The sequence below is a fragment of the Xenopus tropicalis genome, chromosome 2, assembly GCF_000004195.4.
Source record: "Xenopus tropicalis strain Nigerian chromosome 2, UCB_Xtro_10.0, whole genome shotgun sequence".
NCBI classification, from domain to species: domain Eukaryota; kingdom Metazoa; phylum Chordata; class Amphibia; order Anura; family Pipidae; genus Xenopus; species Xenopus tropicalis.
The window spans coordinates 10,202,170-10,228,632 of record NC_030678.2 but is presented as its reverse complement, the minus strand read 5'-3'; the positions used below and the strand labels follow the sequence as shown (position 1 = coordinate 10,228,632).

Genomic DNA, 26,463 nt, shown 5'->3' with positions numbered 1-26,463 from the left:
GTCTTTATTACATGGCTTTAAGTCTGACTTTACATAAAGACAAACCCCTCCACCCTTTTTAATCTCTCTGTCCCTCCTAAAAAGCGTATAACCATTTAAATTCACAGCCCAGTTGCATTTTTCATCCCACCAGGTCTCAGTGATACCAATTAAATCATAATTTTCAATACATGCAATAGCCTGCAGCTCCCCATTACCCAGCATGCAGCGGAGATTACTACTTATTCCTCTGATGCTTACATTAGCTAAAGGACAGTTAGAGCTAAGGTGAAAATTAGTCTGTTTCCCTTGTAACAATGGAAGCTCCTTATCTGATAAACGATATGCCCCCCTCACTCCTCCCCCACAACCAAGTTGGACCAACACTGCTGAGTTTGCTCTGTGCCAGCGCATCGGATTATACCATTGGCCGCGGTCTCGCACTATAAAGGGGCTGGCATTTAGTTATCAGAACAGAACTGCCAGGATCAATCATCAGTCTGAAAAACATAGGAATAATTAAGGTTATGAGGCTAAAAGATTCACATTAAACTATTAACGCAAGTAATAAATAGTGATTAGGGAATTATACGCAAACTGTTGTATGCAAAGTTCTGAAATGCGCCATTTTTATTTCCCATGATGCCCCATTCAAACGGACACTTTGTCATTTTTTGATTGGCTTTTTTTTGTAATTAAAAGACAATAATGTTGTTCTGCAACCGACACCCGTTTAAATGAACCCTTTCTGTATGGGAAATAGCATTTTCATATATATAGTAAATAAAGTTCCTCCTATTGTAACATATAGGGATATTATAAGTCCCCAAGGAGTTCCTTACAATATATAGTGAATAAAGTACCCCCTATTGTAACATATAGGGATATTATAAGTCCCTGAGGAGTTCCTTATAATATATAGTGAATAAAGTACCCCCTATTGTTAAAATATAGGGATATTATAAGTCCCCGAGGAGTTCCTTATAATATATAGTGAATAAAGTACCCCCTATTGTAAAATATAGGGATATTATAAGTCCCTGAGGAGTTCCTTATAATATATAGTGAATAAAGTACCCCCTATTGTAACATATAGGGATATTATAAGTCCCTGAGGAGTTCCTTATAATATATAGTGAATAAAGTACCCCCTATTGTAACATATAAGGATATTATAAGTCCCCGAGGAGTTCCTTATAATATATAGTGAATAAAGTGCCCCCTATTGTAACATATAGGGATATTATAAGTCCCCGAGGAGTTCCTTATAATATATAGTGAATAAAGTACCCCCTATTGTAACATATAGGGATATTATAAGCCCCCGAGGAGTTCCTTATAATATATAGTGAATAAAGTACCCCCTATTGTAACATATAGGGATATTATAAGTCCCCGAGGAGTTCCTTATAATATATAGTGAATAAAGTACCCCCTATTGTAACATATAGGGATATTATAAGTCCCTGAGGAGTTCCTTATAATATATAGTGAATAAAGTGCCCCCTATTGTAGCATATAGGGATATTATAAGTCCCTGAGGAGTTCCTTATAATATATAGTGAATAAAGTGCCCCCTATTGTAGCATATAGGGATATTATAAGTCTCTGAGGAGTTCCTTATAATATATAGTGAATAAAGTATCCCCTATTGTAACATATAGGCATATTATAAGCCCCCGAGGAGTTCCATCAGTTCTCACTTTTATACAGGTCATGGCACCCCAAGGTGGCGTCTAATATTCTCATATTTTACAACAGGGGTAATTTATTTAGTAATAATATACAAGTTTTAGTGAGTCATATGATAACTATGGAAACATCACTTATCTGGTGTGTCCCCCGGTGGCTGTGGGGGGCAACCAGCTGGCCATACATGTACAAATATTATTATTAGTGATAAAGACAGTGTTTCTTACCCTCATCTGTAAATATATCCATCCTGAGAACATTGTCATATTCCCATATACACCAGGTTTATTGGCTCGGGCACAGCCATATCCCCAGCTGGTGTCACCAACAAGCCACCAAGTGCCATTTGTTTTGGTTACTAAAGGTCCCCCGCTGTCCCCCTATAAAAGTGAAAGAGATTATTTAGAAACCTTTTTATTTAACAGGAACGGTTTCTCCAAAACTCCCTGAAACAAATATTCTTAATGAAAGCGGTTGATGGAATGTACACCCTGTAGATAGGTATATAGTACTACTGTCTTACAGCCCTGGGTCCTGAGTTCTATTGCAGCCAGCGCTCAGTCTAAACCCAAACAATGAATAAATGTAAATGTACTCACAGTGTGTCTTTGAGCAATTTTGCAATTCACACTCATTTTCCATTTTTAGTGGTTTCTGTGATATTTGCAGTTTTAGATGTCTATTACCAGACTTTTGGCTGAACTGAGAGTCAGAATCCCTAAGGGTAACTGGATCCAGGAATTGCATAGAAAATGCACAGATGATTAGGGTCACTGACAATCTGGCCCTTCAGAAAGAGTTGTTGAACTATCTAAAACTGTGAGTTTGTTCCCAGAATTCCTTCTATTTGAATATGTATGAGGCAGTCTCCTCAACCCACTTGACTTGTTCGTGAATCCCCACTCCTGGCTCTATGTAGGAGCCGGCACTACACATTAGAACTGCTTTCAACTAACCTATTGTTTCTCCTACTCCCATGTAACTGGAGGAGTCCCAAGCCGGACTTGAATTTCTTACTATTGAGTGCTATTCTGATACCTACTGGGAGCTGCTATCTTGCTCCCTTCCCATTGTTCTGCTGATCAGCTGCTGGGGGGGAGGGGAGGGGGAGGGGGGATATCACTCCAACTTGCAGCGCAGCAGTAAAGTGTGCCTGAGTCTGAGCTTTCAGAAGGAGCCAGCGCTACACATTAGAACTGCTTTCAGCTAACCTATTGTTTCTCCTACTCCCATGTAACTGGAGGAGTCCCAAGCCGGACTTGGATTTCTTACTATTGAGTGCTATTCTGATACCTACTGGGAGCTGCTATCTTGCTCCCTTCCCATTGTTCTGCTGATCGGCTGCTGGGGGGGAGGGGGGATATCACTCCAACTTGCAGCGCAGCAGTAAAGTGTGAGTGAAGTTTATCAGAGCACAGGTCACATGGCTGTTGCACCCTGGGAAATGAAGAATATGGCTAGCCCCATGGGAAAAACAGATTACAATAGGATTCTGCTGGAGAAGCTCTATTAACTGATGGGTTTTGAAAAAAATCATGTTTTCCCATGACAGTATTGCTTTAAGTGCAGGCAATTGTAGTACCCACAGTGCTGCCCATTGTACCTCGCACCCAATGCAAAATGAATAGGCCCGAGTATGCCAGATACAGCTATATTAACAGTTTAATTGCTATATTTTGGTGTTTTAAAGAGCACAGCTTTGCACCTTTTTTCTTTTGCCCTAGTACTATGTCTTTGTTTCATTAAATAATGCCCAGCATGTAACAAACAGGGACACACAAGGGCTTACCTGGCATGAACCTACACCCCCAGAAAGATAGCCAGCACATATCATAGAAGGTGTAATTTCCTCATTGTACATGTCATGATATTTGCACACGTTTGAGTCAATCAGTGGAACTGCAGCATAATTCAGAGATGTAGAAACAGTTCCTGAAATAAAAGCTTAAAAAAGAAATCAGCTGTTGGATGTATGTATGTATGTATGTATATATATATATATATGTTTGTATGTATGTATATATGTATGTATGTATGTATATATGTTTGTATGTATGTATATATGTATGTATGTATGTATGTATGTATGTAAGTATATATGTATGTATGTATGTATATATGTATGTATGTATGTAAGTATATATGTATGTATGTATATATGTATGTATGTATGTACAGTATGTATGTTTGTATATATATTTGTATATATGTACTGTATGTATGTATGTATGTATGTATGTATGTATGTTTGTATGTATGTATATATGTTTATATGTATGTATGTATGTAAGTATATATGTATGTATGTATGTTTGTATGTATGTATATATGTATGTATGTATGTACAGTATGTATGTTTGTATATATGTTTGTATATATGTATGTATGTATGTATGTTTGTATGTATGTATGTATGTATGTATATATGTATGTATGTATGTCTGTGTATATACAGTATATATGTATGTATATATGTTTGTATATATGTATGTACGTACGTTTGTATGTATGTATATATGTTTGTATGTATGTATACAGTATATGTATGTATGTAAGTATATATGTGTGTATGTATGTATAACTTTATTTATAAAGTGCTGAACAATCTTACAAAGTACAACAGGACACACAGGGAGGGCATGTATATAATAAATACAATGAATAAGTATAAATTCACATATTAAGTGCCATGTGGTATGAGACACAGTAGGAAAGAGGTCACTGCCCCGTAGAGCTTACAAACTAAGTAGGTGGGTAACATACAGGCACAAATCAGAGATTAAAAGTGCTCAAGGTTTGGGGGTTGGCCCATTAGTGCAGGACTAAAAAAAATAAGTACATAATTCCCTAGTGTTCCAGAAGCTCCAGAATTGTTCCTTATGGGAGAATTTAGGGATAGAGGGAAGGAGCAGAGAGAGAGAAAGGGTTAAGACGAGAGAGCACAGTGGGTGTGGATGGTGTAAAAAGATGGTGGCTCTAAGAGGAGCGGAGGAGACGACCAGGAACGTGCAGGGAGACCAGTGAAGCAATGTAATGAGGAGCAGAGGAGTGAAGGGCTTTGAAAGTTATTAAAAGGATTTTGTGGGGCGCAATTAGGTTGGGCAGGGCAGCAGGAAGAGCTTGGTCTGAATCCCACAACCCGAGGCATTTATGTGCGTGACAGCCAAAATATGAGTTTACCTACAGGTCCCTCAGGTGTTGGGCCAACCAGCATATCACTACTCTGTGTATCTAAAGTTGACATCAACGGCCTGTTCTACGGAAAAGCCCCACTCGGTACCCCAAACACTAAAACCAAAGCCAATGTAGGTGATAGAGCAACTGGATAGGAAGAAGGTAAAACTCTACAACTTCAGCCAGAAGGTCTGCAGGAAGCAAAAAGGGACCTTGTGGTCCATACAATGCCACAGCCTGAACCACCATCGTAGGCGGAAAAGCCCCACTCGGTACCCCAAACACTAAAACCAAAGCCAATGTAGGTGATAGAGCCACTGGATAGGAAGAAGGTAAAACTCTACAACTTCAGCCAGAAGGTCTGCAGGAAGCAATAAGGGACCTTGTGGTCCATACAGTGCCACAGCCTGAACCAACATCGTAGGTGGACATGCAAAAGTTGCCTATCCCTGAGAAGTGCATGTGGATTAAAGCAGCCAATGAAGAAATGGCATCTCTCGACCAGCCCCTGGATGTAAAGGGTTTTTTAAAGCAAAATGTGCTTCTGGAGGTACCATCCATCCCTCCTCCCCTGCCAGGATTTTAAATAATGCAGCTGGATTTCAGCTAACAGCACAGCAGGTCATTTTTAAATGTATTAATGATAAAGTGAAATAACATGTCAAATGAAGAAAACTATTCTAGAACTTTAATTCTGGACTTTTTCTTACCTCCGTGATAGGTCGTACCCCAACCAGATATCCAACATAAGGTGCCAGCCGTCCAGAACATTCCAGCATTGGGTAAGCACACCGGCTGGGTGTTATCTGGAAAAAAACAAAACAAAAAAACATATATATAAGTTGTTTTCTTTTTTTGGTAAGAAATGTCACCATTTCCTATGCAGACTTGGCAGTTATGTTCCACCAACACAGACTTAGGGGCTAGTTATCAAAGTATGATCGGCTCCGAATACAAAAAAAATCGTATTTTTTTTAAGTTTTCATACCTTGTGTATTTTCACCGTTTTTTTTGTTAATTTGCGCAACTTTTTCGTACTGTCTGTCAAAAATAATTCGACAAAGTCGTATTGTTGTGCCGAGTACGAAAGTTTTGGATTCCTTCAAGCTTCAGTATGGTGACTTTCCTTGGGCCAGGTTGGAGCTGCAAAGTGCCATTGAGACCTATGGGAGACTTTCCTTGGGCCGGGTTGGAGCTGGAGAGTGCCATTGAGTCCTATGGGAGACTTTCCTTGGGCCGGGTTGGAGCTGCAGAGTGCCATTGAGCCCTATGGGAGGCTTTCCTTGGGCCGGGTTGGAGCTGCAGAGTGCCATTGAGCCCTATGGGAGACTTTCCTTGGGCCGGGTTGGAGCTGCAGAGTGCCATTGAGCCCTATGGGAGACTTTCCTTGGGCCAGGTTGGAGCTGCAGAGTGCCATTGAGCCCTATGGGAGACTTTCCTTGGGCCGGGTTGGAGCTGCAGAGTGCCATTGAGCCCTATGGGAGACTTTCCTTGGGCCGGGTTGGAGCTGCAGAGTGCCATTGAGCCCTAAGGGAGGCTTTCCTTGGGCCGGGTTGGAGCTGCAGAGTGCCATTGAGCCCTATGGGAGACTTTCCTTGGGCCGGGTTGGAGCTGCAGAGTGCCATTGAGCCCTATGTGAGACTTTCCTTGGGCCGGGTTGGAGCTGCAGAGTGCCATTGAGCCCTATGTGAGACTTTCCTTGGGCCAGGTTGGAGCTGCAGAGTGCCATTGAGTCCTATGGGAGACTTTCCTTGGGCCGGGTTGGAGCTGCAGAGTGCCATTGAGCCCTATGGGAGACTTTCCTTGGGCCGGGTTGGAGCTGCAGAGTGCCATTGAGCCCTATGGGAGACTTTCCTTGGGCCGGGTTGGAGCTGCAGAGTGCCATTGAGCCCTATGGGAGACTTTCCTTGGGCCGGGTTGGAGCTGCAGAGTGCCATTGAGCCCTATGGGAGACTTTCCTTGGGCCAGGTTGGAGCTGCAGAGTGCCATTAAGCCCTATGGGAGGCTTTCCTTGGGCCGGGTTGGAGCTGCAGAGTGCCATTGAGCCCTATGGGAGACTTTCCTTGGGCCAGGTTGGAGCTGCAGAGTGCCATTGAGCCCTATGGGAGGCTTTCCTTGGGCCAGGTTGGAGCTGCAGAGTGCCATTGAGCCCTATGGGAGGCTTTCCTTGGGCCAGGTTGGAGCTGTAGAGTGCCATTGAGCCCTATGGGAGGCTTTCCTTGGGCCGGGTTGGAGCTGCAGAGTGCCATTGAGCCCTATGGGAGACTTTCCTTGGGCCGGGTTGGAGCTGCAGAGTGCCATTGAGCCCTATGGGAGACTTTCCTTGGGCCAGGTTGGAGCTGCAGAGCGCCATTGAGCCCTATGAGAGACTTTCCTTGGAGCTGCAGAGTGCCATTGAGCCCTATGGGAGACTTTCCTTGGGCCAGGTTGGAGCTGCAGAGTGCCATTGAGCCCTATGGGAGACTTCCCTTGGGCCAGGTTGGAGCTGCAGAGTGCCATTGAGCCCTATGGGAGACTTTCCTTGGGCCAGGTTGGAGCTGCAGAGTGCCATTGAGCCCTATGGGAGACTTTCCTTGGGCCGGGTTGGAGCTGCAGAGTGCCATTGAGCCCTATGGGAGACTTTCCTTGGGCCAAGTTGGAGCTGCAGAGTGCCATTGAGCCCTATGGGAGACTTTCCTTGGGCCGGGTTGGAGCTGCAGAGTGCCATTGAGCCCTATGGGAGACTTTCCTTGGGCCGGGTTGGAGCTGCAGAGTGCCATTGAGCCCTATGGGAGACTTTCCTTGGGCCAGGTTGGAGCTGTAGAGTGCCATTGAGCCCTATGGGAGGCTTTCCTTGGGCCGGGTTGGAGCTGTAGAGTGCCATTGAGCCCTATGGGAGACTTTCCTTGGGCCGGGTTGGAGCTGCAGAGTGCCATTGAGCCCTATGGGAGACTTTCCTTGGGCCGGGTTGGAGCTGCAGAGTACCATTGAGCCCTATGGGAGGCTTTCCTTGGGCTGGGTTGGAGCTGCAGAGTGCCATTGAGCCCTATGGGAGACTTTCCTTGGGCCAGGTTGGAGCTGCAGAGCGCCATTGAGCCCTATGGGAGACTTTCCTTGGGCCGGGTTGGAGCTGCTGGACTACAGCTCCCAGCATGCCTCAACCTTCATTATATGTTACATTTGTAGTCCAGCAACAGCTGAGTAATGTTTGGTTGAGCAGTGCAGCAGGGTTTAGTTCCCCTTTAATAGACTGGTGTGTGAATCCCAGCAAAAGCCTTTTATTCAGCCACACATAGAATGGGAATTAAAACCTAGAAATTGTCTTGCTCATCCCTTTGGGAAATCACTTATGTTCCATATTGGATGTAGGAAATCTCTCTCACACATATTGGGGCAGATTTACTAAAACGCCATCATTTCTCTTTTTTGAATTTTCAAATTCGACTAAACTCGTTTTCCCAAATGACTAATTACTTAAATTACTTAAACCTTATTTTGGCAGCAGCAAAGAGAATTTTCAAGAAATGGATTGACCCTAACCCCCCATTGATAGTGGAGGCCATTTCGGAGCTACAAATTCTCTGTATAAATGAAGCCATTGCTTTCAAATTTAGTAACACAACAAATCGTACAGGATACTTAACTAAATGGCGATTCCTCATGAATACCCTTTCTCCCAAGGATAGATCTCATTTAGACTCATTACTTTACTTACCATAGTTCCATGAAATTGTAACACTAAGGGGCACATTTACTAACCCACGAACGGGCCGAATGCGTCCGATTGCGTTTTTTTCGTAATGATCGGTATTTTGCGATTTTTTCGGAAAATTGTCGCGACTTTTTTGTTGCCATTCCGAAAGTTGAGCAAAATCTGCCGATTTTTTTCGTTTTAACGCTACAAACAAAATCGCCAGATTTTGCGCAACTTTCGGAATGGCAACAAAAAAGTCGCGTTTTTTCGCGCAAGTCGTAATGGCTACAAAAAACTCGCGTTTTTTCGCGCAAATCGTATTGGTAATGAAAAAGTCGCGTCAATTTCCGAAAAGTCGTAAAGGCACCGAAAAAATAAAAAAAATACGGAAAAGTCGCAAAATGTTCGTTTTCCAATTTGAATTTTTCCAATTCGGATTCGTGGGTTAGTAAATGTGCCCCTTAGGGGCTGATTTACTAATCCACGAATCCGAATCCGAAAGGGAAAAGTTCGGATTGGAAAACGAACATTTTGCGACTTTTTCGTAATTTTGCGACTTGCGCGAATTGTCGCGACTTTTTCATAGCCATTACAAATTCCGTGAATTGTTGCGACTTTTTCATAGCATTATGACTTTCATGAATTGTCGCGACTTTTTCATAGCATTATGACTTTCATGAATTGTCGCGACTTTTTCATAGCATTATGACTTTCATGAATTGTCGCGACTTTTTCATAGCATTATGACTTTCATGAATTGTTGCGACTTTTTCATAGCATTATGACTTTCGTGAATTGTTGCGACTTTTTCATAGCCATTATGAAAGTCATAATGCTATGAAAAAGTCGCGACAATTCATGAAAGTCATAATGCTATGAAAAAGTCGCGACAATTCACGGAATTTGTAATGGCTATGAAAAAGTCTCGACAATTCGCGCAAGTCGCAAAATTACGAAAAAGCCGCAAAATGTTCGTTTTCCAATCCGAATTTTTCCCTTTCGAATTCGTGGATTAGTAAATCAGCCCCTAAGAATTGCTAAATGTAGTATTAATCTTATTCAATTGTATAATACTAATCCATGTTTTTTTCCATCATTACCTTTTCATTCATAGTCAATTGTAAATTTGTTCTGAATTGTTAATTTGACTAATCTATTTATGTACGTTATTAATCCCGTTAGGGATTTGCTTGTTTCTCAATGATTGTTGTATTTGTCTAATCTAATAAATAATAATTAAAAAAAAATAGATAGTTAGTAAATGGACCCCATTGTGTTGCACTCACTGTTGGATTCACCTCTGTTGAGGTCTGAACTGCAAACATTTAATTCTCTGATTGGCTACAGATACTTGGTTCTTGCCCCAACACTACAAGGCAGAAGAATACTTACAGCCAAATGTTATCCCATTGCTTAGTTTCATTAGGGCGATATCATTATTATAAGTGACAGAATAATAACCAGGGTGCGTAATTATTCTTTCCACGGAATATCCACTGGGATCATAGTAACGTGGCAGGGTCAGTGTCCCAGCGAAGACCTTCCATCCAGGAGCACTTGAGTACCTAACAGGAAATATCACCAATATAAATACAAATTCAATTATTTGGCCTATTTCATGGCCATCCTATATTTCTGTATGGAATCAAAGAGACTTGGAAGATGGAAGAGATATAGCATATAGAGAAAAGAGACTAGGATAATAAAGAGGTTGAGGAGGAGAAGGAGAGGTGGAAAAATAGTCTAGAGAGTGTGCCCATAGTCCAAGGTTTACTGGTGGGCCCCTCGCATCTCAGGCCAATACTAGTGGGAGGATCTATAGTACCGCTACCTAAGCCCTCCCATTTCTCTTACTTGTGGGAAGTAGGTACTAATGCCATGATGCCACAATCCAAGGGTTTCATACAGATCACAAAACCCATAGATTATTTCATGAATTTTTATGTTGTATAAGGCAAACAATATCCATACCTTAAAAACAACAACAGGTATAGGACCCGTTATTAGTTAGTTGGGATCAAGTAGAGGTACTGTTTTATTATTACAGAGAAAAGGGAATCATTTAACCATTAAATAAACCCAATAGGGCTGTTCTGCCCCAATAAGGGGTAATTATATCTTAGTTGGGATCAAGTACAGGTACTGTTTTATTTCTACACAGAAAAAGGGAATTGTTTTTAAAAATTAGAATTATTTGCTTATAATCGAGTCTATGGGAGACAGCCTTTCCATAATTCAGAGCTTTCTGGATAAGGGGTTTCTGGATAAGGGATCCCATACCTGTATATGTCTAATGATTTGAGATGCAAAAACTTACCCATATACACAGTGAGCTGCAGTCACTATCCACTTGGGAGAAATGATGGACCCGCCACATAGAATTCCTGTTATGTGCTGTACATAGACTTGCCATGGCCAGTCTCCTAAGGTAGCATTAGTTCCTCCTACTGTTTGGCCAGTTACATTGTTATAAGATACACCACAGCCTGTAGTAAATTGAATTAAAGTCAAATCAGAATAAAGGTATTTAAGAAAAGGGCACAGACTTTTCAGTCTATTTATATAGACTTGGTCTCACCAAGGGAGGAGTATATGAGAAACCCCACAGTAGAGTCAAACTTACAGTCAGTCAGGGATCTGGGTTCTCTAAATGAAGTATAGTGAGTGTGTGACTCTTCCTGTAATATCCTAGAGAACTCAGGCAAGAGTAGGTTACCTAGCTGAGTAGTCTGAAAAGGAGTTAGGGTCCACAGGAGTTGGGCTTTGCGTTTATCTTGGAACCACCTCTGGTGGGTATCATGGGGCAGGGAGGTAGGAACTTGTGGAGCTCCACCAATCAAAGTGGGGCTAAGTCCAAAGATGTTCTTGAGCATGCAAGTGGGCCCAGCTAGGAAGAAACTCTGGGTAGTGAGACCAGGGTACAAGAGGTTTGAGAGGAAAGGATGGTGGAACCTTAGTACCATTTTACAAATGTCACCTAATGTTGTATGGAAAGTTGGTTGTAAAAAAAAATCTGAAACCGTGAAAATATAAGCAGAAATATAAGAAATCAAAAATTATTATAATTATTATATTGAAGTCTTTACAGTCAATATGATTTTTTTGATTCCCATGGTGACAACCAAATAGAATTTTCATTTGCAGGCAGGGAGGGTGCAGAATAGGAACGCTTATAATTAGCAAACCACCAAAAAAGAAAAAAATGAAGGCCAAAGTTTCTGGGAAAAGTTGAGGGTCATACTTACTTATACATTCTATTGAGACCACATATCCCGAAAAACAGGAAAAACTGAAAATACATGTAGACTTTTGTTCATATCTATATTTATACAGTTCATACATACATACATACATACTATACATTGGACTCATCTATTAACCAGTCGGGGAAAAAACACTGCAACTTTTTTGAGATTTACATTTGTTTAAATGGCCGAGTTTGATTAAACTTGCCGAGTTCATGTAGAAGTCAATGGCAAAGGTCCCTTCCCTCTCCATGAAGTTCTTTCTTTTGTCTGTTATATGTTTACCCTCCCCCTCCTCTTGTTTTCTGTACCCCCTTCTGTTCATTTTTAAAATGAAAAATAAAGAATATATATATATATATATATATATACCTATAAAGGTTTTGACTTCAACACCCACTTACTGCATTGGTTTAGAGTGCGGACACACAGTTTTGTATATGTAGCTCTGGCTGCTGGTAGTTCAGATTACACAGCACAGTTGGTAGGGGGAGAGAGGAGAGATGGGAGAGGGAGAGAGATGAGATGAAATGGGAGGAGGAGGAGGAGAAGGGAGGGGGAGAGAGGAGTAAACTGAGCAGACTCCTGGTGTGTCCTGATAATTTTTTCTTAGAGCAGGAAGTCTGACACAGAAGAACATGTGTAGTATAAAGGTCTAGTAATTCAGTTCTACCAATCAGATCTTTGCTTTCAAATAGCTAACTAGAAAATACCACCCCCTAATGATTGCTAGGGGTTACTAGCACTGGCATAAACTTTGTGCCTCTTATATCATCCACATAGATGAAAAATAAAACAATATATTATAAGATGGACACTATAACAGCCATACCTGTTTTCAACACTTGTATAGAATCTGCTTGTCCAGTTTCCATTGTTTAACTTGAAATACCCAACAGGGGAAAATGGGGACATCAACATATTAGATCTATTATAGCTGCTCCTGAAGAAGAAACCAAGCACAGTTATATGAATCAGTGTAATCGTGACCCATCACATGGCATCAATAGGTGCAACATTTGCACGTAACCGCACTAGCAACTGCATTCATAAATAATGTTTATTGTTTCAGTCAGTAATATATTTACCCGCTGTAGCCAAAGTCCTGGCAGGCAAACCTCCCATAGGCATCAGTCCAGTTATCAGCGCACACAGGCAGCCATGCTGACTTTAATGTAGAATAGACCTGCAGTTGGGAGTCTGCTCCATATAATCGCACTGGAAAAGAAAGAAAATATCAGGGAGGATCTCCCAAGTCTTATTTCTTTCAAACTCTATATAGTAGACCGGTGTGTGTTGGTTGGGGCTCATCTGGGAACCCATTTAGCAAGGCAGGCAGCCGGCTCACTCATTTTAGTTGTGTGGAATCTGTGGCAACCATACTGAGGGACTAGCTGCAATAGTTAAGTCACAACAGTGCAAGCTAGAACGCTATATTTATTCTGCAGAAAGCTTTACCATACCTGAGTAAACAGCCCTAGAAGCTCCCTCTGTTTGTTTAAGATAGCAGCTGCCATTTTAGCTTGGTCTCAGTAGCTTCTGTACTGCAGCTCTGGCTGCTGGCAGCTCAGATTACACAGCACAGTTGGGAGGGGGAGAGAGGAGAGATGGGAGGGGGAGGAGGAGAATGGAGGGGGAGAGAGGAGAGATGGGAGGGGGAAAGAGATGACATGAAATGGGAGGGGGAGAGAGGAGCAAACTGAGCAGACTTTGTCCTGAAAAAAGTCTGACAGAAGAACATATGTACACAAAAGAAGAAAAGAAATCCTGTGTTTCTTTTGATGGAGGACTCAATGCAGCGCTTCTGTGAGTGCTTATGGCTGTATTTACATAGACCTTTCTGATAAAGCTTTTACCTTTCCTTCTCCTTTAAAACCTAAATGATTTATGGCCTAATTTAATTCTTGAGAGGCCATCAGCCAACCAGACCTGCGCATATGTGTTTAATACAGTTGGGTACAACTGGGAATCCATTTTTGATGTCCTAGTGAGCGAAAGTGTTATTGTAATACAAGGGTAAAACTATCCACATACAACAGTTTCTGTGCCTATCAATGTCTATTTTATAAATTAACTGCTTTGTGCTGAAGGCCTGCAAGATCTTACTCTACACTGAAAAAAAACCCACCAAAAATCTTACGTAGTCTCAATGATTACAAAAAGAGAGGGGGGGATTAACCAATGCACATTCTCTGGTCTCTGTGTAAGCCTGGTCCAGACTGGAAATCTGTGGATTCTGGTGAATTCCAGAGGGGCTGCTGTAAGATGCAATAGACATTATTTAGTGGACTGGGGGGGCTGTTTGGGCCTCTGTGTACTTGACATGCCAGGGCCCACTGAATTCCAGTCTGGGCCTGATGGAAGTGCATATTATTTTCATAAACACTGTAAAACCAATGTTATGGTCTTTGGTAATCTCTCTCTCTATAAAAGTTACAACGGGGGAGAATCAAGCCTCAGACCATTGCCTTGATCAGGAGACACGAGAAATTCAGCCATGCTGGGAGGTAAGCCAGAGTAAAGGAACTTGGGGCAAATCAAGCAGGAAAGGTGCAAGGCATCAAGGCACAAGAGGATGGAGGTCCCTGACCCATAGAGCTTACAATCTATATTGGTTTGCATAATAAAAGCAATATATATATATATATATATGTCTGTCCCTTTTATCCAGTTTTATGCCTTTTTTTATTTAATTTATCACTTCAATAGTTGATATTTTATGTTTTTTTGATTATTTTCATGTAATTAATCTACAATTAGACCTGGGTAAGACCTGTCCATCATTACTCACCACACGACATTTCATCTTCTCCATTAGGACAGTCGGACACCCCATCACACCATTGGGAAGGCGGGACACAAATGTCTGAAGAACCACATCTTCTATTTTTACAAAACCCACCTTTAATAAAGAAGTTATGGTGTTAAAAACCAAGAAGCCTCTATGCCATTTGGCCTTCACTGTAGGAAGTACAATTTGTTAGCTGCAAAGCAATGTTTTCTAGGTCTTTTGGGTTCAAGCCCCATAACATGAATGGCCTCTTTTTCACTTCTTTCAAACCAGCGGTCTTCTTTGTCCAAAATTTGGACATTGCTATTTTCAAAGGAGTGTCCCTTGTCTGGTCAGTTGAACTGAAGAAGCTGCTCGGATGAGTAGTGAAACGTCTTCAATGATTACTTAACAAGTCCAGTTGCTTTAGATTTATTTATACTAGATAGTTATAGGGAAGTGCTCCACAATTATTCCATATAGGCATGATCTTGGGATAGTGGAAATCTGCATCATTTCTCTACATTTCTGTAAGCTATCTGTCCTATGGAAGAGCCACAACTGGACCAAAACAAGGGGATTTTATTAAAAAGTACTCCAATTCAGTTTCTGGGGGTAACATCCAGGTACCATCTCCAGGTTATAGATACTTATGGATCCCCTATTGTACTGTTTATATGTCAACCTAATTGAGTTTTCATCAAGTTTTTGTGCAACTCTATTTAATACATTGGCAATTGCTAAATTATTGATTGAATCCTTAAGTCATAATGATTTTTAAGCCGTACAGTTAATGCTATTCAGTAGTGATTTCTTACCGCAATATCTTTCATCATCACCATTGGGGCAGTCCTGTACCCCGTTACATATCTGGTAGTGAGGGATACACACCGAGGTGTCGCTACAGTACATTGGGCAGTATGGATCCCATGAGCTGAAGACTGTAAACGAAGAAACAAACCTCTTAATACTGTACCTCTTATTAGTAAGACTAAAGGCTTTATGTATTTTCAGGTTTGTAATATTATATTTATTACATGAGGCCTCCCTTATAAATGCTAAGGCAGCCATACACAGTGGCACCGGGTTGGTGTATGCACAGTATAATACTGTAATAGGTAGACAAATAAGCAATACTGTAACTAGTGTGAGCTCAGTGCAGAGAGATCCTTCCAAGGCCCCCCCCACCACCCACATCCCACCCCCTGCCTACCCACTCTTCACCCCACTCACAATTCCACTATAGGAAGACCCTGTTCCTCAGACCCCTCCCATGACCACGCAATCTGCTTCTTTTATAGTTATGCCACTGCAAATGAGGACAATTCAATGGTCATCTCCAGCCCTCACCAACTCACCCTCAACATCCCCCCATAGCTGTTTGCCATCAAGCTACAATACTCCCTTTCTGTCCAGCAGAAGTTCTGGACATCCAGCAGCAAGGAACTAGGGGTAGAAAAGCACCTCACTAGGAAGATAAGAGTTGGGATAGGTCAGGACAATCAGCAAGGGTCAGAATGGTTCTTCAGTCAATGGTCAGAAGAACCAGAGAATAACAGAACAAAGGCAGAGACAAGGAGAAGACAAGCCGGTAATATAGCCAAGGTACATAAGCTGCAAATGCAATGGGGCACTCCCAATTACCACCTGAAGGGGTTGTAAGCTCCGCCTACATGCCACCCATAATGGCACAGGGGCAACAGTGTAACTGTATCATTTTGCTCCTCCTTGCACTTGGCCAGATTGTAAATGAGCAGCAAATGTTTTGGACTAAGCTTGGAATACAGAGGCAAATACATGGTAAATGTAGTGTTTCTCTTACCAAAATAGCAGATAAGTACCACAGCCAAAATGATTAGTGCTATGATGGAAAGTGTCCCAAGCGGAATTAAAATCTTCTTTCCTTAATTAATAAAATTAATTGTTAAAAGCAAATAAAGAGAAAAGCAGTTACAGTTTGACAGCAATTAGGAGACAGACAAAATAACTAGATATGAGCTTACTTTTTTTGCCTGGTACAGGTATGGGACTCGTTATCCAGAATGCTCAGGAACTGGGGTTTTCCGGATACGGGATCTTTCCGTAATTTAGATCTCCATAACTTAAGTCTGCTCAACATCGTTTAAATATTGAATAAATCCAATAGGCATATTTTGCCTCGAATAAGGATTAATTCTATTTTACTTGGGATCAAGTACAGGTACTGTTTTATTATTACAGAGAAAAGGGAATCATTTAACCATTAAATAAACCCAATAGGGCTGTTCTGCCCCCAATAAGGGGTAATTATATCTTAGTTGGGATCAAGTACAGGTACTGTTTTATTATTACAGAGAAAAGGGAATCATTTAACCATTAAATAAACCCAATAGGGCTGTTCTGCCCCAATAAGGGGTAATTATATCTTAGTTGGGATCAAGTACGGGTACTGTTTTATTATTACAGAGAAAAGGGAATCATTTAACCATTAAATAAACCCAATAGGGCTGTTCTGCCCCAATAAGGGGTAATTATATCTTAGTTGGGATCAAGTACAGGTACTGTTTTATTATTACAGAGAAAAGGGAATCATTTAACCATTAAATAAACCCAATAGGGCTGTTCTGCCCCCAATAAGGGGTAATTATATCTTAGTTGGGATCAAGTACAGGTACTGTTTTATTATTACAGAGAAAAGGGAATCATTTAACCATTAAATAAACCCAATAGGATTGTTCTGCCCCCAATAAGGGGGAAGAACACTCCGTGGGAATGCCGGCGGCCCAGTGCCAGTCAACAGCCCAGCACTGGTTGGCGGCCCGGCAGTTGGGGACCCCTGCTCTGGACTAAGAACAATTCAGCAGGAACATTTGCTCCTTGGGATCAGGAAGAAGAATATGGCTAAAATGTAGGCGGAAAGTATGCTCAGCAGAAGCCCTATTCATTTTTAAGCAATGATGAAAAAAATGGGGTGTACTGTGCCTTTAAATGCAAGGACCTCTGTCTCCCCAACTACAATGTAGTTTGTGTTCTACAGCACTGTATGAGAGATGGGCTTGGTGACCCCATCCCATAACCTACCTGCCCCCTAACTTGCATTTTAGACTGATGCACAAGTTAGGGGGCGCCGCTGAGTGCAGAGAGCTGTGGGGCCCTGTACTTACTGCCCTCCCAATGGCAGCTATTCATTATAGGGCTGGGCTGTGCAGCACCCTTCCATGAATGCAGCATAACAGAGCGATAAAAGGATCACTTACTAAGACTCCAACGAAATGGTGGCTTTGGAGCTACAAACTGGCCAGCAAGTACTTGGGCACTGCAGGGTGTGGGTGCCAGCTGCACTTGTAGGGTACAGGGCTTCACACCATCATAATCAAGGTTGGTCGACTTCTCATAGGTGTCCTTAACCGGGACGACATACTGCGATACACAGAACATAAAGAGAAACCGTAAGACAAATACTCAGAGAGGGACATGTATAACATATGTGTGGCAGCAACCTATAGAAATTGATGGGCTTATTTATCAATTTTAATTTGAATTAACCCACATTTCAAATGTTCGCCTGCTTATTTATAAGGAAATCTCAAAAACACTCTTATATTTTAGATTTGTGAGTTTACAAACTCGAATAAAACTCGAAAAATGTGAATATCTCAAATGGAAAATACGTTGTGACTTTGCCTAGGGCAGCTCCCATTGGCTTCCATAGAAACTCTAGAACTTCCATAGAACGTTTTACATTCAAGTTTTCGGGTTATTTGCACTTCTAAATAAATACCAGACATTTTTGAACCATAATGCGAATTGTGCACGTTTTAGCATCAAAAAACTTGAATAAAATCTTGCATGTTGATAAACCTCCCCCTGACATATACATTCTACAGCCATGGAGCAGGTTTACTAAAACTCTAACATTTCTCATAAAAAAAAATCACACTCAACATAAAAAAAAAATTGTGGTCGCGTCAAAAAAGTCACAGTTGCGTCAAAAAAAGTTACACATGTCAAAAAAGTCACATGGTAGCCACATTTCATGAAATTTTCACCATTTTACAGCAGAGTGAAATGGAACAGATTCACTTATCATTTTTTTAGACGTTTGGACACATAGGGGCTGATTTACTAACCCACGAATCCGACCCGAATTGGAAAAGTTCCGACTTGAAAACGAACATTTTGCGACTTTTTCGTATGTTTTGCGATTTTTTCGGCGTCTTTACGAATTTTTCGTTACCAATACGATTTTTGCGTAAAAACGCGAGTTTTTCGTAGCCTTTACGAAAGTTGCGTAAAATCTTGCGATTTTTCCGTAGCGTTAAAACTTACGCGAAAAGTTGCGCCTTTTTCGTAGCGTTAAAACTTAAAAGGTGCGAAAAAGCGCAACTTTTTGCGCGGGTTTTAACGCTACGAAAAATCGCAAGATTTTACGCAACTTTCGTAAAGGCTACGAAAAACTCGCGTTTTTACACAAAAATCGTATTGGTAATGAAAAATTCGTAAAGACACCGAAAATATCGAAAAAAATACGAAAAAATCACAAAATACCGATCTTTACGAAAAAAACGCAATCGGACTCACTTCAACCCGTTCGTGGGTAAGTAAATCAGCCCCAAAGAGGCAAATTTATCAAAAATATGAGTTTAGAGCTGAATACATTAAGGGGCACATTTACTACATTTTTTCTGGCATTGAGGGGATGAATTTCCCCTGGAAGCTGGGTGAAACTGAAACCAATGAGGGCATTAGCTTCCCCTTGAAGCCGGGTGAAACTGAAAACAATAAGGGCGTTAGCTTCCCCTTGAAGCTGGGTGAAACTGAAAACAATAAGGGCATTAGCTTCCCCTTGAAGCTGGGTGAAACTGAAAACAATAAGGGCATTAGCTTCCCCTTGAAGCTGGGTGAAACTGAAAACAATAAGGGCATTCGCTTCCCCTTGAAGCTGGGTGAAACTGAAAACAATAAGGGCATTAGCTTCCCCTTGAAGCTGGGTGAAACTGAAAACAATAAGGGCATTAGCTTCCCCTTGAAGCTGGGTGAAACTGAAAACAATAAGGGCATTCGCTTCCCCTTGAAGCTGGGTGAAACAATGAGGGGATTCGCTTCTCATTGAAAGTTCAAGGACAGGAATTTTTGACAAAAAAAAGTTAACTAAACATAATAAATGACAAATTATGGGAGTTATTTTCGAAAAACTTACATTTTTTTAGGTAAAAAATAACTAAAAAATTAGCTTAGTAAATGTGCCCCCAAAACTCACCCACGTTCTATTCATTCCTATAGGATATTTAAAAGCTTGTTTATCAATGGGTGAAAATTAAGAGTTTACAATTTAATAAATACGCTTCTAACAACCCCATAGGAATGAATAGAACGTGGGTTTTTATGTATTTAGCTCTAAACTCAATAAATCTGCCCTGTAGTAAATCTCGTGTTCAAGAGTCATAACTTCTTTTTCAGTAAATGGCCCCCTACATGTTGATTGGTTGCTGTATGTTAATAGATTGGAACCACACAATTGCATTTTACAGTTTTTTTCACCTAGTTTATCATGGAGTAAAGTCAAATATGGCAGTGAAACTCACAGGCGGAAAGTACGGCTGATAAATATGTATTATTGTGCTCCCGGGTGTGGGTTGGGCACAGGGGCAGCGCAAAGGGACCACCATGCAATTAAGAAAAATATTATTTCCTTAAGATAAAAATAAATTCACCTACCACACGGAGTTCCATTTCTGTTGAAAAGGAGAGAAGGCCGGGGGCTGAATTTGCGTAACCTGTAATTACAGGGGGGGGGGCGGTTGTATGAAAGTAAAATTCTGAGAAATGTTTACAGCTAATAAGAAGTGGGGAAAATCTGGATATAAAAAACTTAGTAGGAAAGAGAAGAGGAATTCATTAAATGCCAGTCAATTTTCATATTTAAGTTGCCAGTGCTGTTTTTTAACTTCTCTTCCTTTTTTAGGGGCATTTCCTTTTGGGGTATTTTTTTCAGGGCAACCAAAGGTTTTTAAATCTGCATGTGTTTTGGTGTAATTCTAAAGAAGGATCTGGTGCCCCCCCCCCCAGCTTTTGTGCCCCAGGAACCTGCCTCTTCTACCGACCCTTAAGTGGCCCTGGTTAGGGATGTAGCGAACCTGAAAAAAAAAATTTGCGGTCCCGTTCACAAACTTACGCCAAAACTCGCGAATATTCGCGGACTTTGCGAACCCCATAGACTTCAATGGGAAGGCAAACTTTAAAACCTAGAAAAGCCATTTCTGTCCAGAAAACTGATTTTAAAGTTGTTTAAAGGGTGCCACGACCTGGACAGTGACATGCAGGAGGGGGATCAAGGGCAAAAATTTCTCTGAAAAAATTCTAGCGAAAATACGCGGCTTTTTTTCTTTCACGCTAAACACCATGAAAACGGGATTTGCGGAAAAACGCCATGTGTGATTTGTGCGATATTTTTCGCACCGATAAAAAAAACGCGGAAAACGCCGCGCGAACCCAAACTGCGAACATACGCTGAAAGTTCACGCTAATTTGTTCGCCGGTGAACAGTTCGCTACATCTCTAGCCCTGGTATTGTGAAGGTTGAATATAGATTGAATATAGATTCAACCTTCACAATACCAGGGCCACTTAAGGGTCGGTAGAAGAGGCAGGTTCTTAGGGCAAATCTCTGAAGAAAACGGCTCGCAAAGCACCATGGTCAGCCAGAAAATGGATAAAAACCCAGAACGCCTGGCGCGTTTCGTGCGTACCTGCACTTAATCATAGGGCACAAAAGCTGGGGGGGCACCAGATCCTTCTGTCCTGTCCCACTCCTAGGGAGCAACGATGGGGGGGCAGCAGGCAGGTTCCCTTTACTACCAGTTACCCCTAGTTAATACTCTCTTGCCCCAGTTGCTTGTCTAGCACTCCTCCCCTCTCATCCCCACAGGGGATGTGAGCAAGGGCTGTTCAGTCATAGGTCGGTAGAAACCAAACAATTCTACCCCTGTATGATAAATCAGTGTTTAATGATGTTTGGGAACCTTCAAAGGATGAATGTTACCAATGTTTATTTTAGTCAGAATGCGGTTTAACCTGCTCCGATTTTGCCGTCAGAAAAATAGTTTTCTTCCTCATAGAAGAAAAATATTCCCTTTATCCGAGCCAATTTACTTAGTGCTCTAGCTCGTCATAGCAAATGATCCCCGATTAATGTGTTTGCCAATCTAATGCGATGTAATGCGATTGTTTCCCACTTTTACACAAATAAAATGTTGACAAGGGCATAATTCAGCTTTGGACTTTCACCATTATGGTGCACAAGTGCTGCATCTTAATTGGCGCAAAATTGGCGACTGTTACTGCTGGCGACGAGAGGAATTTATCGCCAGGCTATTTAGAAATGGCAAGTTGAATATCTCCTTAACGCTTAATTTTTGCTAATGTATATACAGGTATGGGATCCCTTATCCGGAAACCCATTATCCAGAAAGCTCCGAATTACGGAAAGGCCATCTCCCATAGACTCCATTATAAGCAAACAATTCTAATTTTTTAAAATGATTTCCTTTTTCTCTGTAATAATAAAACAATACCTGTACTTGATCCCAACTAAGATATAATTACCCCTTATTGGGGGCAGAACAGCCCTATTGGGTTTATTTAATGGTTAAATGATTCCCTTTTCTCTGTAATAATAAAACAGTACCTGTACTTGATCCCAACTAAGATATAATTACCCCTTATTGGGGCAGAACAGCCCTATTGGGTTTATTTCATGGTTAAATGATTCCCTTTTCTCTGTAATAATAAAACAGTACCTGTACTTGATCCCAACTAAGATATAATTACCCCTTATTGGGGGCAGAACAGTCCTATTGGGTTTATTTCATGGTTAAATGATTCCCTTTTCTCTGTAATAATAAAACAGTACCTGTACTTGATCCCAACTAAGATATAATTACCCCTTATTGGGGGCAGAACAGCCCTATTGGGTTTATTTCATGGTTAAATGATTCCCTTTTCTCTGTAATAATAAAACAGTACCTGTACTTGATCCCAACTAAGATATAATTACCCCTTATTGGGGCAGAACAGTCCTATTGGGTTTATTTAATGGTTAAATGATTCCCTTTTCTCTGTAATAATAAAATAGTACCTGTACTTGATCCCAACTAAGATATAATTACCCCTTATTGGGGGCAGAACAGCCCTATTGGGTTTATTTAATGGTTAAATGATTCCCTTTTCTCTGTAATAATAAAACAGTACCTGTACTTGATCCCAACTAAGATATAATTACCCCTTATTGGGGCAGAACAGCCCTATTGGGTTTATTTAATGGTTAAATGATTCCCTTTTCTCTGTAATAATAAAACAGTACCTGTACTTGATCCCAACTAAGATATAATTACCCCTTATTGGGGCAGAACAGCCCTATTGGGTTTATTTCATGGTTAAATGATTCCCTTTTCTCTGTAATAATAAAACAGTACCTGTACTTGATCCCAACTAAGATATAATTACCCCTTTATCTGAGGCAAAACAAGCCTATTGGGTTTATTCAATATTTAAATGATTTTTAGAAGATTTAAGTTATGGAGATCCAAATTACGGAAAGATACCTTATCCGGAAAACCCCAGATCCCGAGGATTCTGGATAACAGGTCCCATAGCTGTATATTGCAAAAATGCTTCTACTGGCATAGAAAAGCCATAAGTACATTTTATTATCTATATGTAATGGGGTTGCCTACCTTTCGATTAACTTTTAGTATGATATAGAGAATGCTATTCCGAGACAATTTGCAATTTGTCTTCATTTTGTATTACTGGTGGTTGTTTAATTATTTAGGTTTTTGTTCAGTATGGCCCTATCCTGGAATTTTAGCAGCTATCTCGTTGCTAGAGCCCAATTTAACCTAGCAACCAGGCAGTGGTTTGAAAGGGAAACAGGAATATGAATAGATAAGGGCCAAAACAGAAAGATAAGTAATACAAAGTAATAATAACAATATAATTGTAGCCTCACAGAGCAACAGTTTTTTTAGCTGCTGGGGTCAGCTGTAGAGTGAAAAGCCAACTATAAGAAAAAAGGCTGCTTTTTCACTCAACTGCGTATGTGTCGGCCATGGGTTTCTGAAGAAAGAATTTACATTTAGCCAAACCTGATTTTGAGGCCATAGCAGCAAATAGTTAAAGAGAGATGCTATAACAGTTAATAAGAACCACATGTTGGACATGCGGACGTTCGCCGCATGTCCAAAAATTGTCGCCCGCGTCAAAATAATAGTCGTGGGCGACAAAATAATAGCCTTGTGACAAAATAATAGTCGCGGGCGACAAAATAATAGCAATGTGACAAAATAATAGTCGCAGGCGTCAAAATAACAGTCGCGGGCGACAAAATAATAGTCGCGGGCGACAAAATAATAGTCGCGGGCGTCAAAATAACAGCCACGTGACAAAATAATAGTCGCGGGCGACAAAATAATAGCCGCAGGCGACAAAATAATAACCGCGTGACAAAATTATAGTTGCGGGCGGCAAAATAATAGCCGCGCGACAAAATAATAGTCGCGGGCGACAAAATAATAGCCGTCTGACAAAATAATAGTCGCGGGCGACAAAATAATAGCCACGTGACAAAATAATAGCAGTGGGCGACAAAATAATAGACTCCCCTTGTTTCCCCCTAAAAGTGACAAACAAATTTTATTTGTACCGTTAATGTCGATCAAAGCATAAAACTATGTTTTTCTGGTTCTCACCTGGATCGGACCCTTTTGTATCCGTTTCTTCAGTTGTGATCGCCGCCTGTTATTGTTTCTCTATGTCCATCCTGAGAGGCAAGGAGCAGATGAGAGAGACAGGTTTACTAAACACACCTTCTCTGTATAGTGATTAAACGTGTATGAGAGTCAGGTGATCAGATGAACTACATTAAAGAATGAGGAAATTTTTTTGCCAAAATACATGCAAATATAGTAAATGACAAAATATACACATGCTTATATATTATTATTATAGAGTATGATGCATTCTGGTACATTTTTTACACAAATTCAGGCAAACTTCAGTAATTAGGGCGTGTGTATATAAATAGGGATGTAGCGAACCTAAAAAAAAATGTTCGCGAACCCGTTCGCGAACTTTCGTCGAAAGTGCGGACGTTCGCGAACTTTGCGAACCCCATAGACTTCAATGGGAAGGCGAACTTTAAAACCTAGAAAAGCCATCTCTGGCCAGAAAACTGATTTTAAAGTTGTTTAAAGGGTGCCACGACCTGGACAGTGGCATGCAGGAGGGGCATCAATGGCAAAAATTTCTCTGAAAAATACGTTGTTGACACAGCGTTGCGTTTTGTGCTGTAAAGGGCAGAAATCACACTACATTCCTAAACTTATGTAATAAACTGCTTTAAAAAGTCCGGCATCTACATTCCAATCAAGTCGTGTAAAGGTTACGGCCGGTTCACACGCAAAGACAAAACGCCGCGTTTACTGCAACGAAAAAAAACGCAAAAAGCTTTAATGATACTGTCAAGTGTGCGAATATTAGTTTTTACTAGTTGCTTGTCACCTCCAGGACGTTCGTCCCGTCGGTGGGAATATTTCTGTAGTGGTGGGTTTAGCAGTCACCGTGCTTGTGCGCACGTGCATGGTCAGGCAGAGGTAATTCAATGTAGAGTAACGTGAACCAAAAAACACTGATTCTGCAGTGTGGGCCCAGGTTTGTCCTACCTTTTCGATCACCTGTGGTGACCATAAAAGATACGATTTTGCCGCAGTTGCAGAACCCTGAAAAATCAGGAATGTGTACATTCCTAAAAAATTATGGTTTTTTTGTTGCAGCCACTGAAGCACAGAGGACAGAAAAAATATCTCAGATAGATGGTATCATAACCATGCCCCAGGCAAACCCTTTCAAAGAACTAAGATAGGGTGACAACAAGCACAGAAGACATTAAAAACATCAAAGCTAGATGGTATAATAACCATGCCCCAGCCAAACCCTTTCAAAGAACTCAGATAGGGTGACAACAAGCACAGAAGACATTAAAAACATCAAAGCTAGATGGTATCATAACCATGCCCCAGCCAAACCCTTTCAAAGAACTCATATAGGGTGACAACAAGCACAGAAGACATTAAAAACATCAAAGCTAGATGGTATCATAACCATGCCCCAGCCAAACCCTTTCAAAGAACTCAGATAGGGTGACAAGCACAGAAGACATTAAAAACATCAAAGCTAGATGGTATCATAACCATGCCCCAGCCAAACCCTTTCAAAGAACTCATATAGGGTGACAAGCACAGAAGACATTAAAAACATCAAAGCTAGATGGTATCATAACCATGCCCCAGCCAAACCCTTTCAAAGAACTCATATAGGGTGACAAGCACAGAAGACATTAAAAACATCAAAGCTAGATGGTATCATAACCATGCCCCAGCCAAACCCTTTCAAAGAACTCATATAGGGTGACAACAAGCACAGAAGACATTAAAAACATCAAAGCTAGATGGTATCATAACCATGCCCCAGCCAAACCCTTTCAAAGAACTCAGATAGGGTGACAAGCACAGAAGAGTAGAAGAGAGAAAAATTCAGGATTTACCTGTCCAAAAAGTTTGGCTTACAATTAAGCCAGTAGGATTTGCACCCTAGTTTGTACGGTGGTGGAGGAGGACGCTAAAGGACAGCTGTGTGTGGTGTCAAGCGGCGTGCAGAGAAGGACAGCTGCATGGGCAGTCAGAACAAGTCTTCCGGCATGCAGTAACCCTCCGAGATCCATGCCTCATTCATTTTAATAAAGGTCAGGTAATCAACACTTTTGTGAGCTAGGCGAGTTCTCTTCTCAGTTACAATCCCTCCTGCTGCACTAAAGGTCCTTTCTGAGAGGACACTTGAGGCAGGGCAAGACAACAGATTTATGGCAAATTGTGACAGCTCTGGCCACAGATCAA

General features: G+C 41.1%; 1 protein-coding gene across 1 annotated transcript; it reads right to left on the bottom strand.

Annotated features, from left to right (window-relative positions):
- Window positions 1-279: 279 nt before the first annotated feature.
- On the bottom strand, window positions 280-26,156 carry tmprss2.7 (transmembrane serine protease 2 gene 7). Its single transcript, XM_031896537.1, has 16 exons — window positions 26,115-26,156; window positions 24,262-24,332; window positions 20,231-20,289; window positions 17,770-17,932; window positions 16,356-16,436; window positions 15,352-15,474; window positions 14,555-14,665; window positions 12,852-12,981; window positions 12,596-12,706; window positions 11,764-11,807; window positions 10,836-11,004; window positions 9,911-10,083; window positions 5,556-5,651; window positions 3,461-3,615; window positions 1,899-2,051; window positions 280-479 (listed from the first exon to the last, which is right to left on the bottom strand). Exons 3-16 carry the CDS (start codon window positions 20,243-20,245, stop codon window positions 468-470), a joined length of 1,536 nt encoding a protein of 511 aa, XP_031752397.1. The 5' UTR covers window positions 20,246-20,289; window positions 24,262-24,332; window positions 26,115-26,156; the 3' UTR covers window positions 280-467.
- Window positions 26,157-26,463: the final 307 nt, after the last annotated feature.

Bases quoted from the DNA above. Each gene is read 5' to 3' on its own strand.
- tmprss2.7 (XM_031896537.1), bottom strand. The intron at 16,437-17,769 runs GTAAGTGATCCT...TTATTAATTAAG, and splicing joins ACCATTTCGTTGGAGTCTTA to GAAAGAAGATTTTAATTCCG. The intron at 2,052-3,460 runs GTAAGCCCTTGT...TCACTTTTATAG, and splicing joins GGGGTGTAGGTTCATGCCAG to GGGGACAGCGGGGGACCTTT.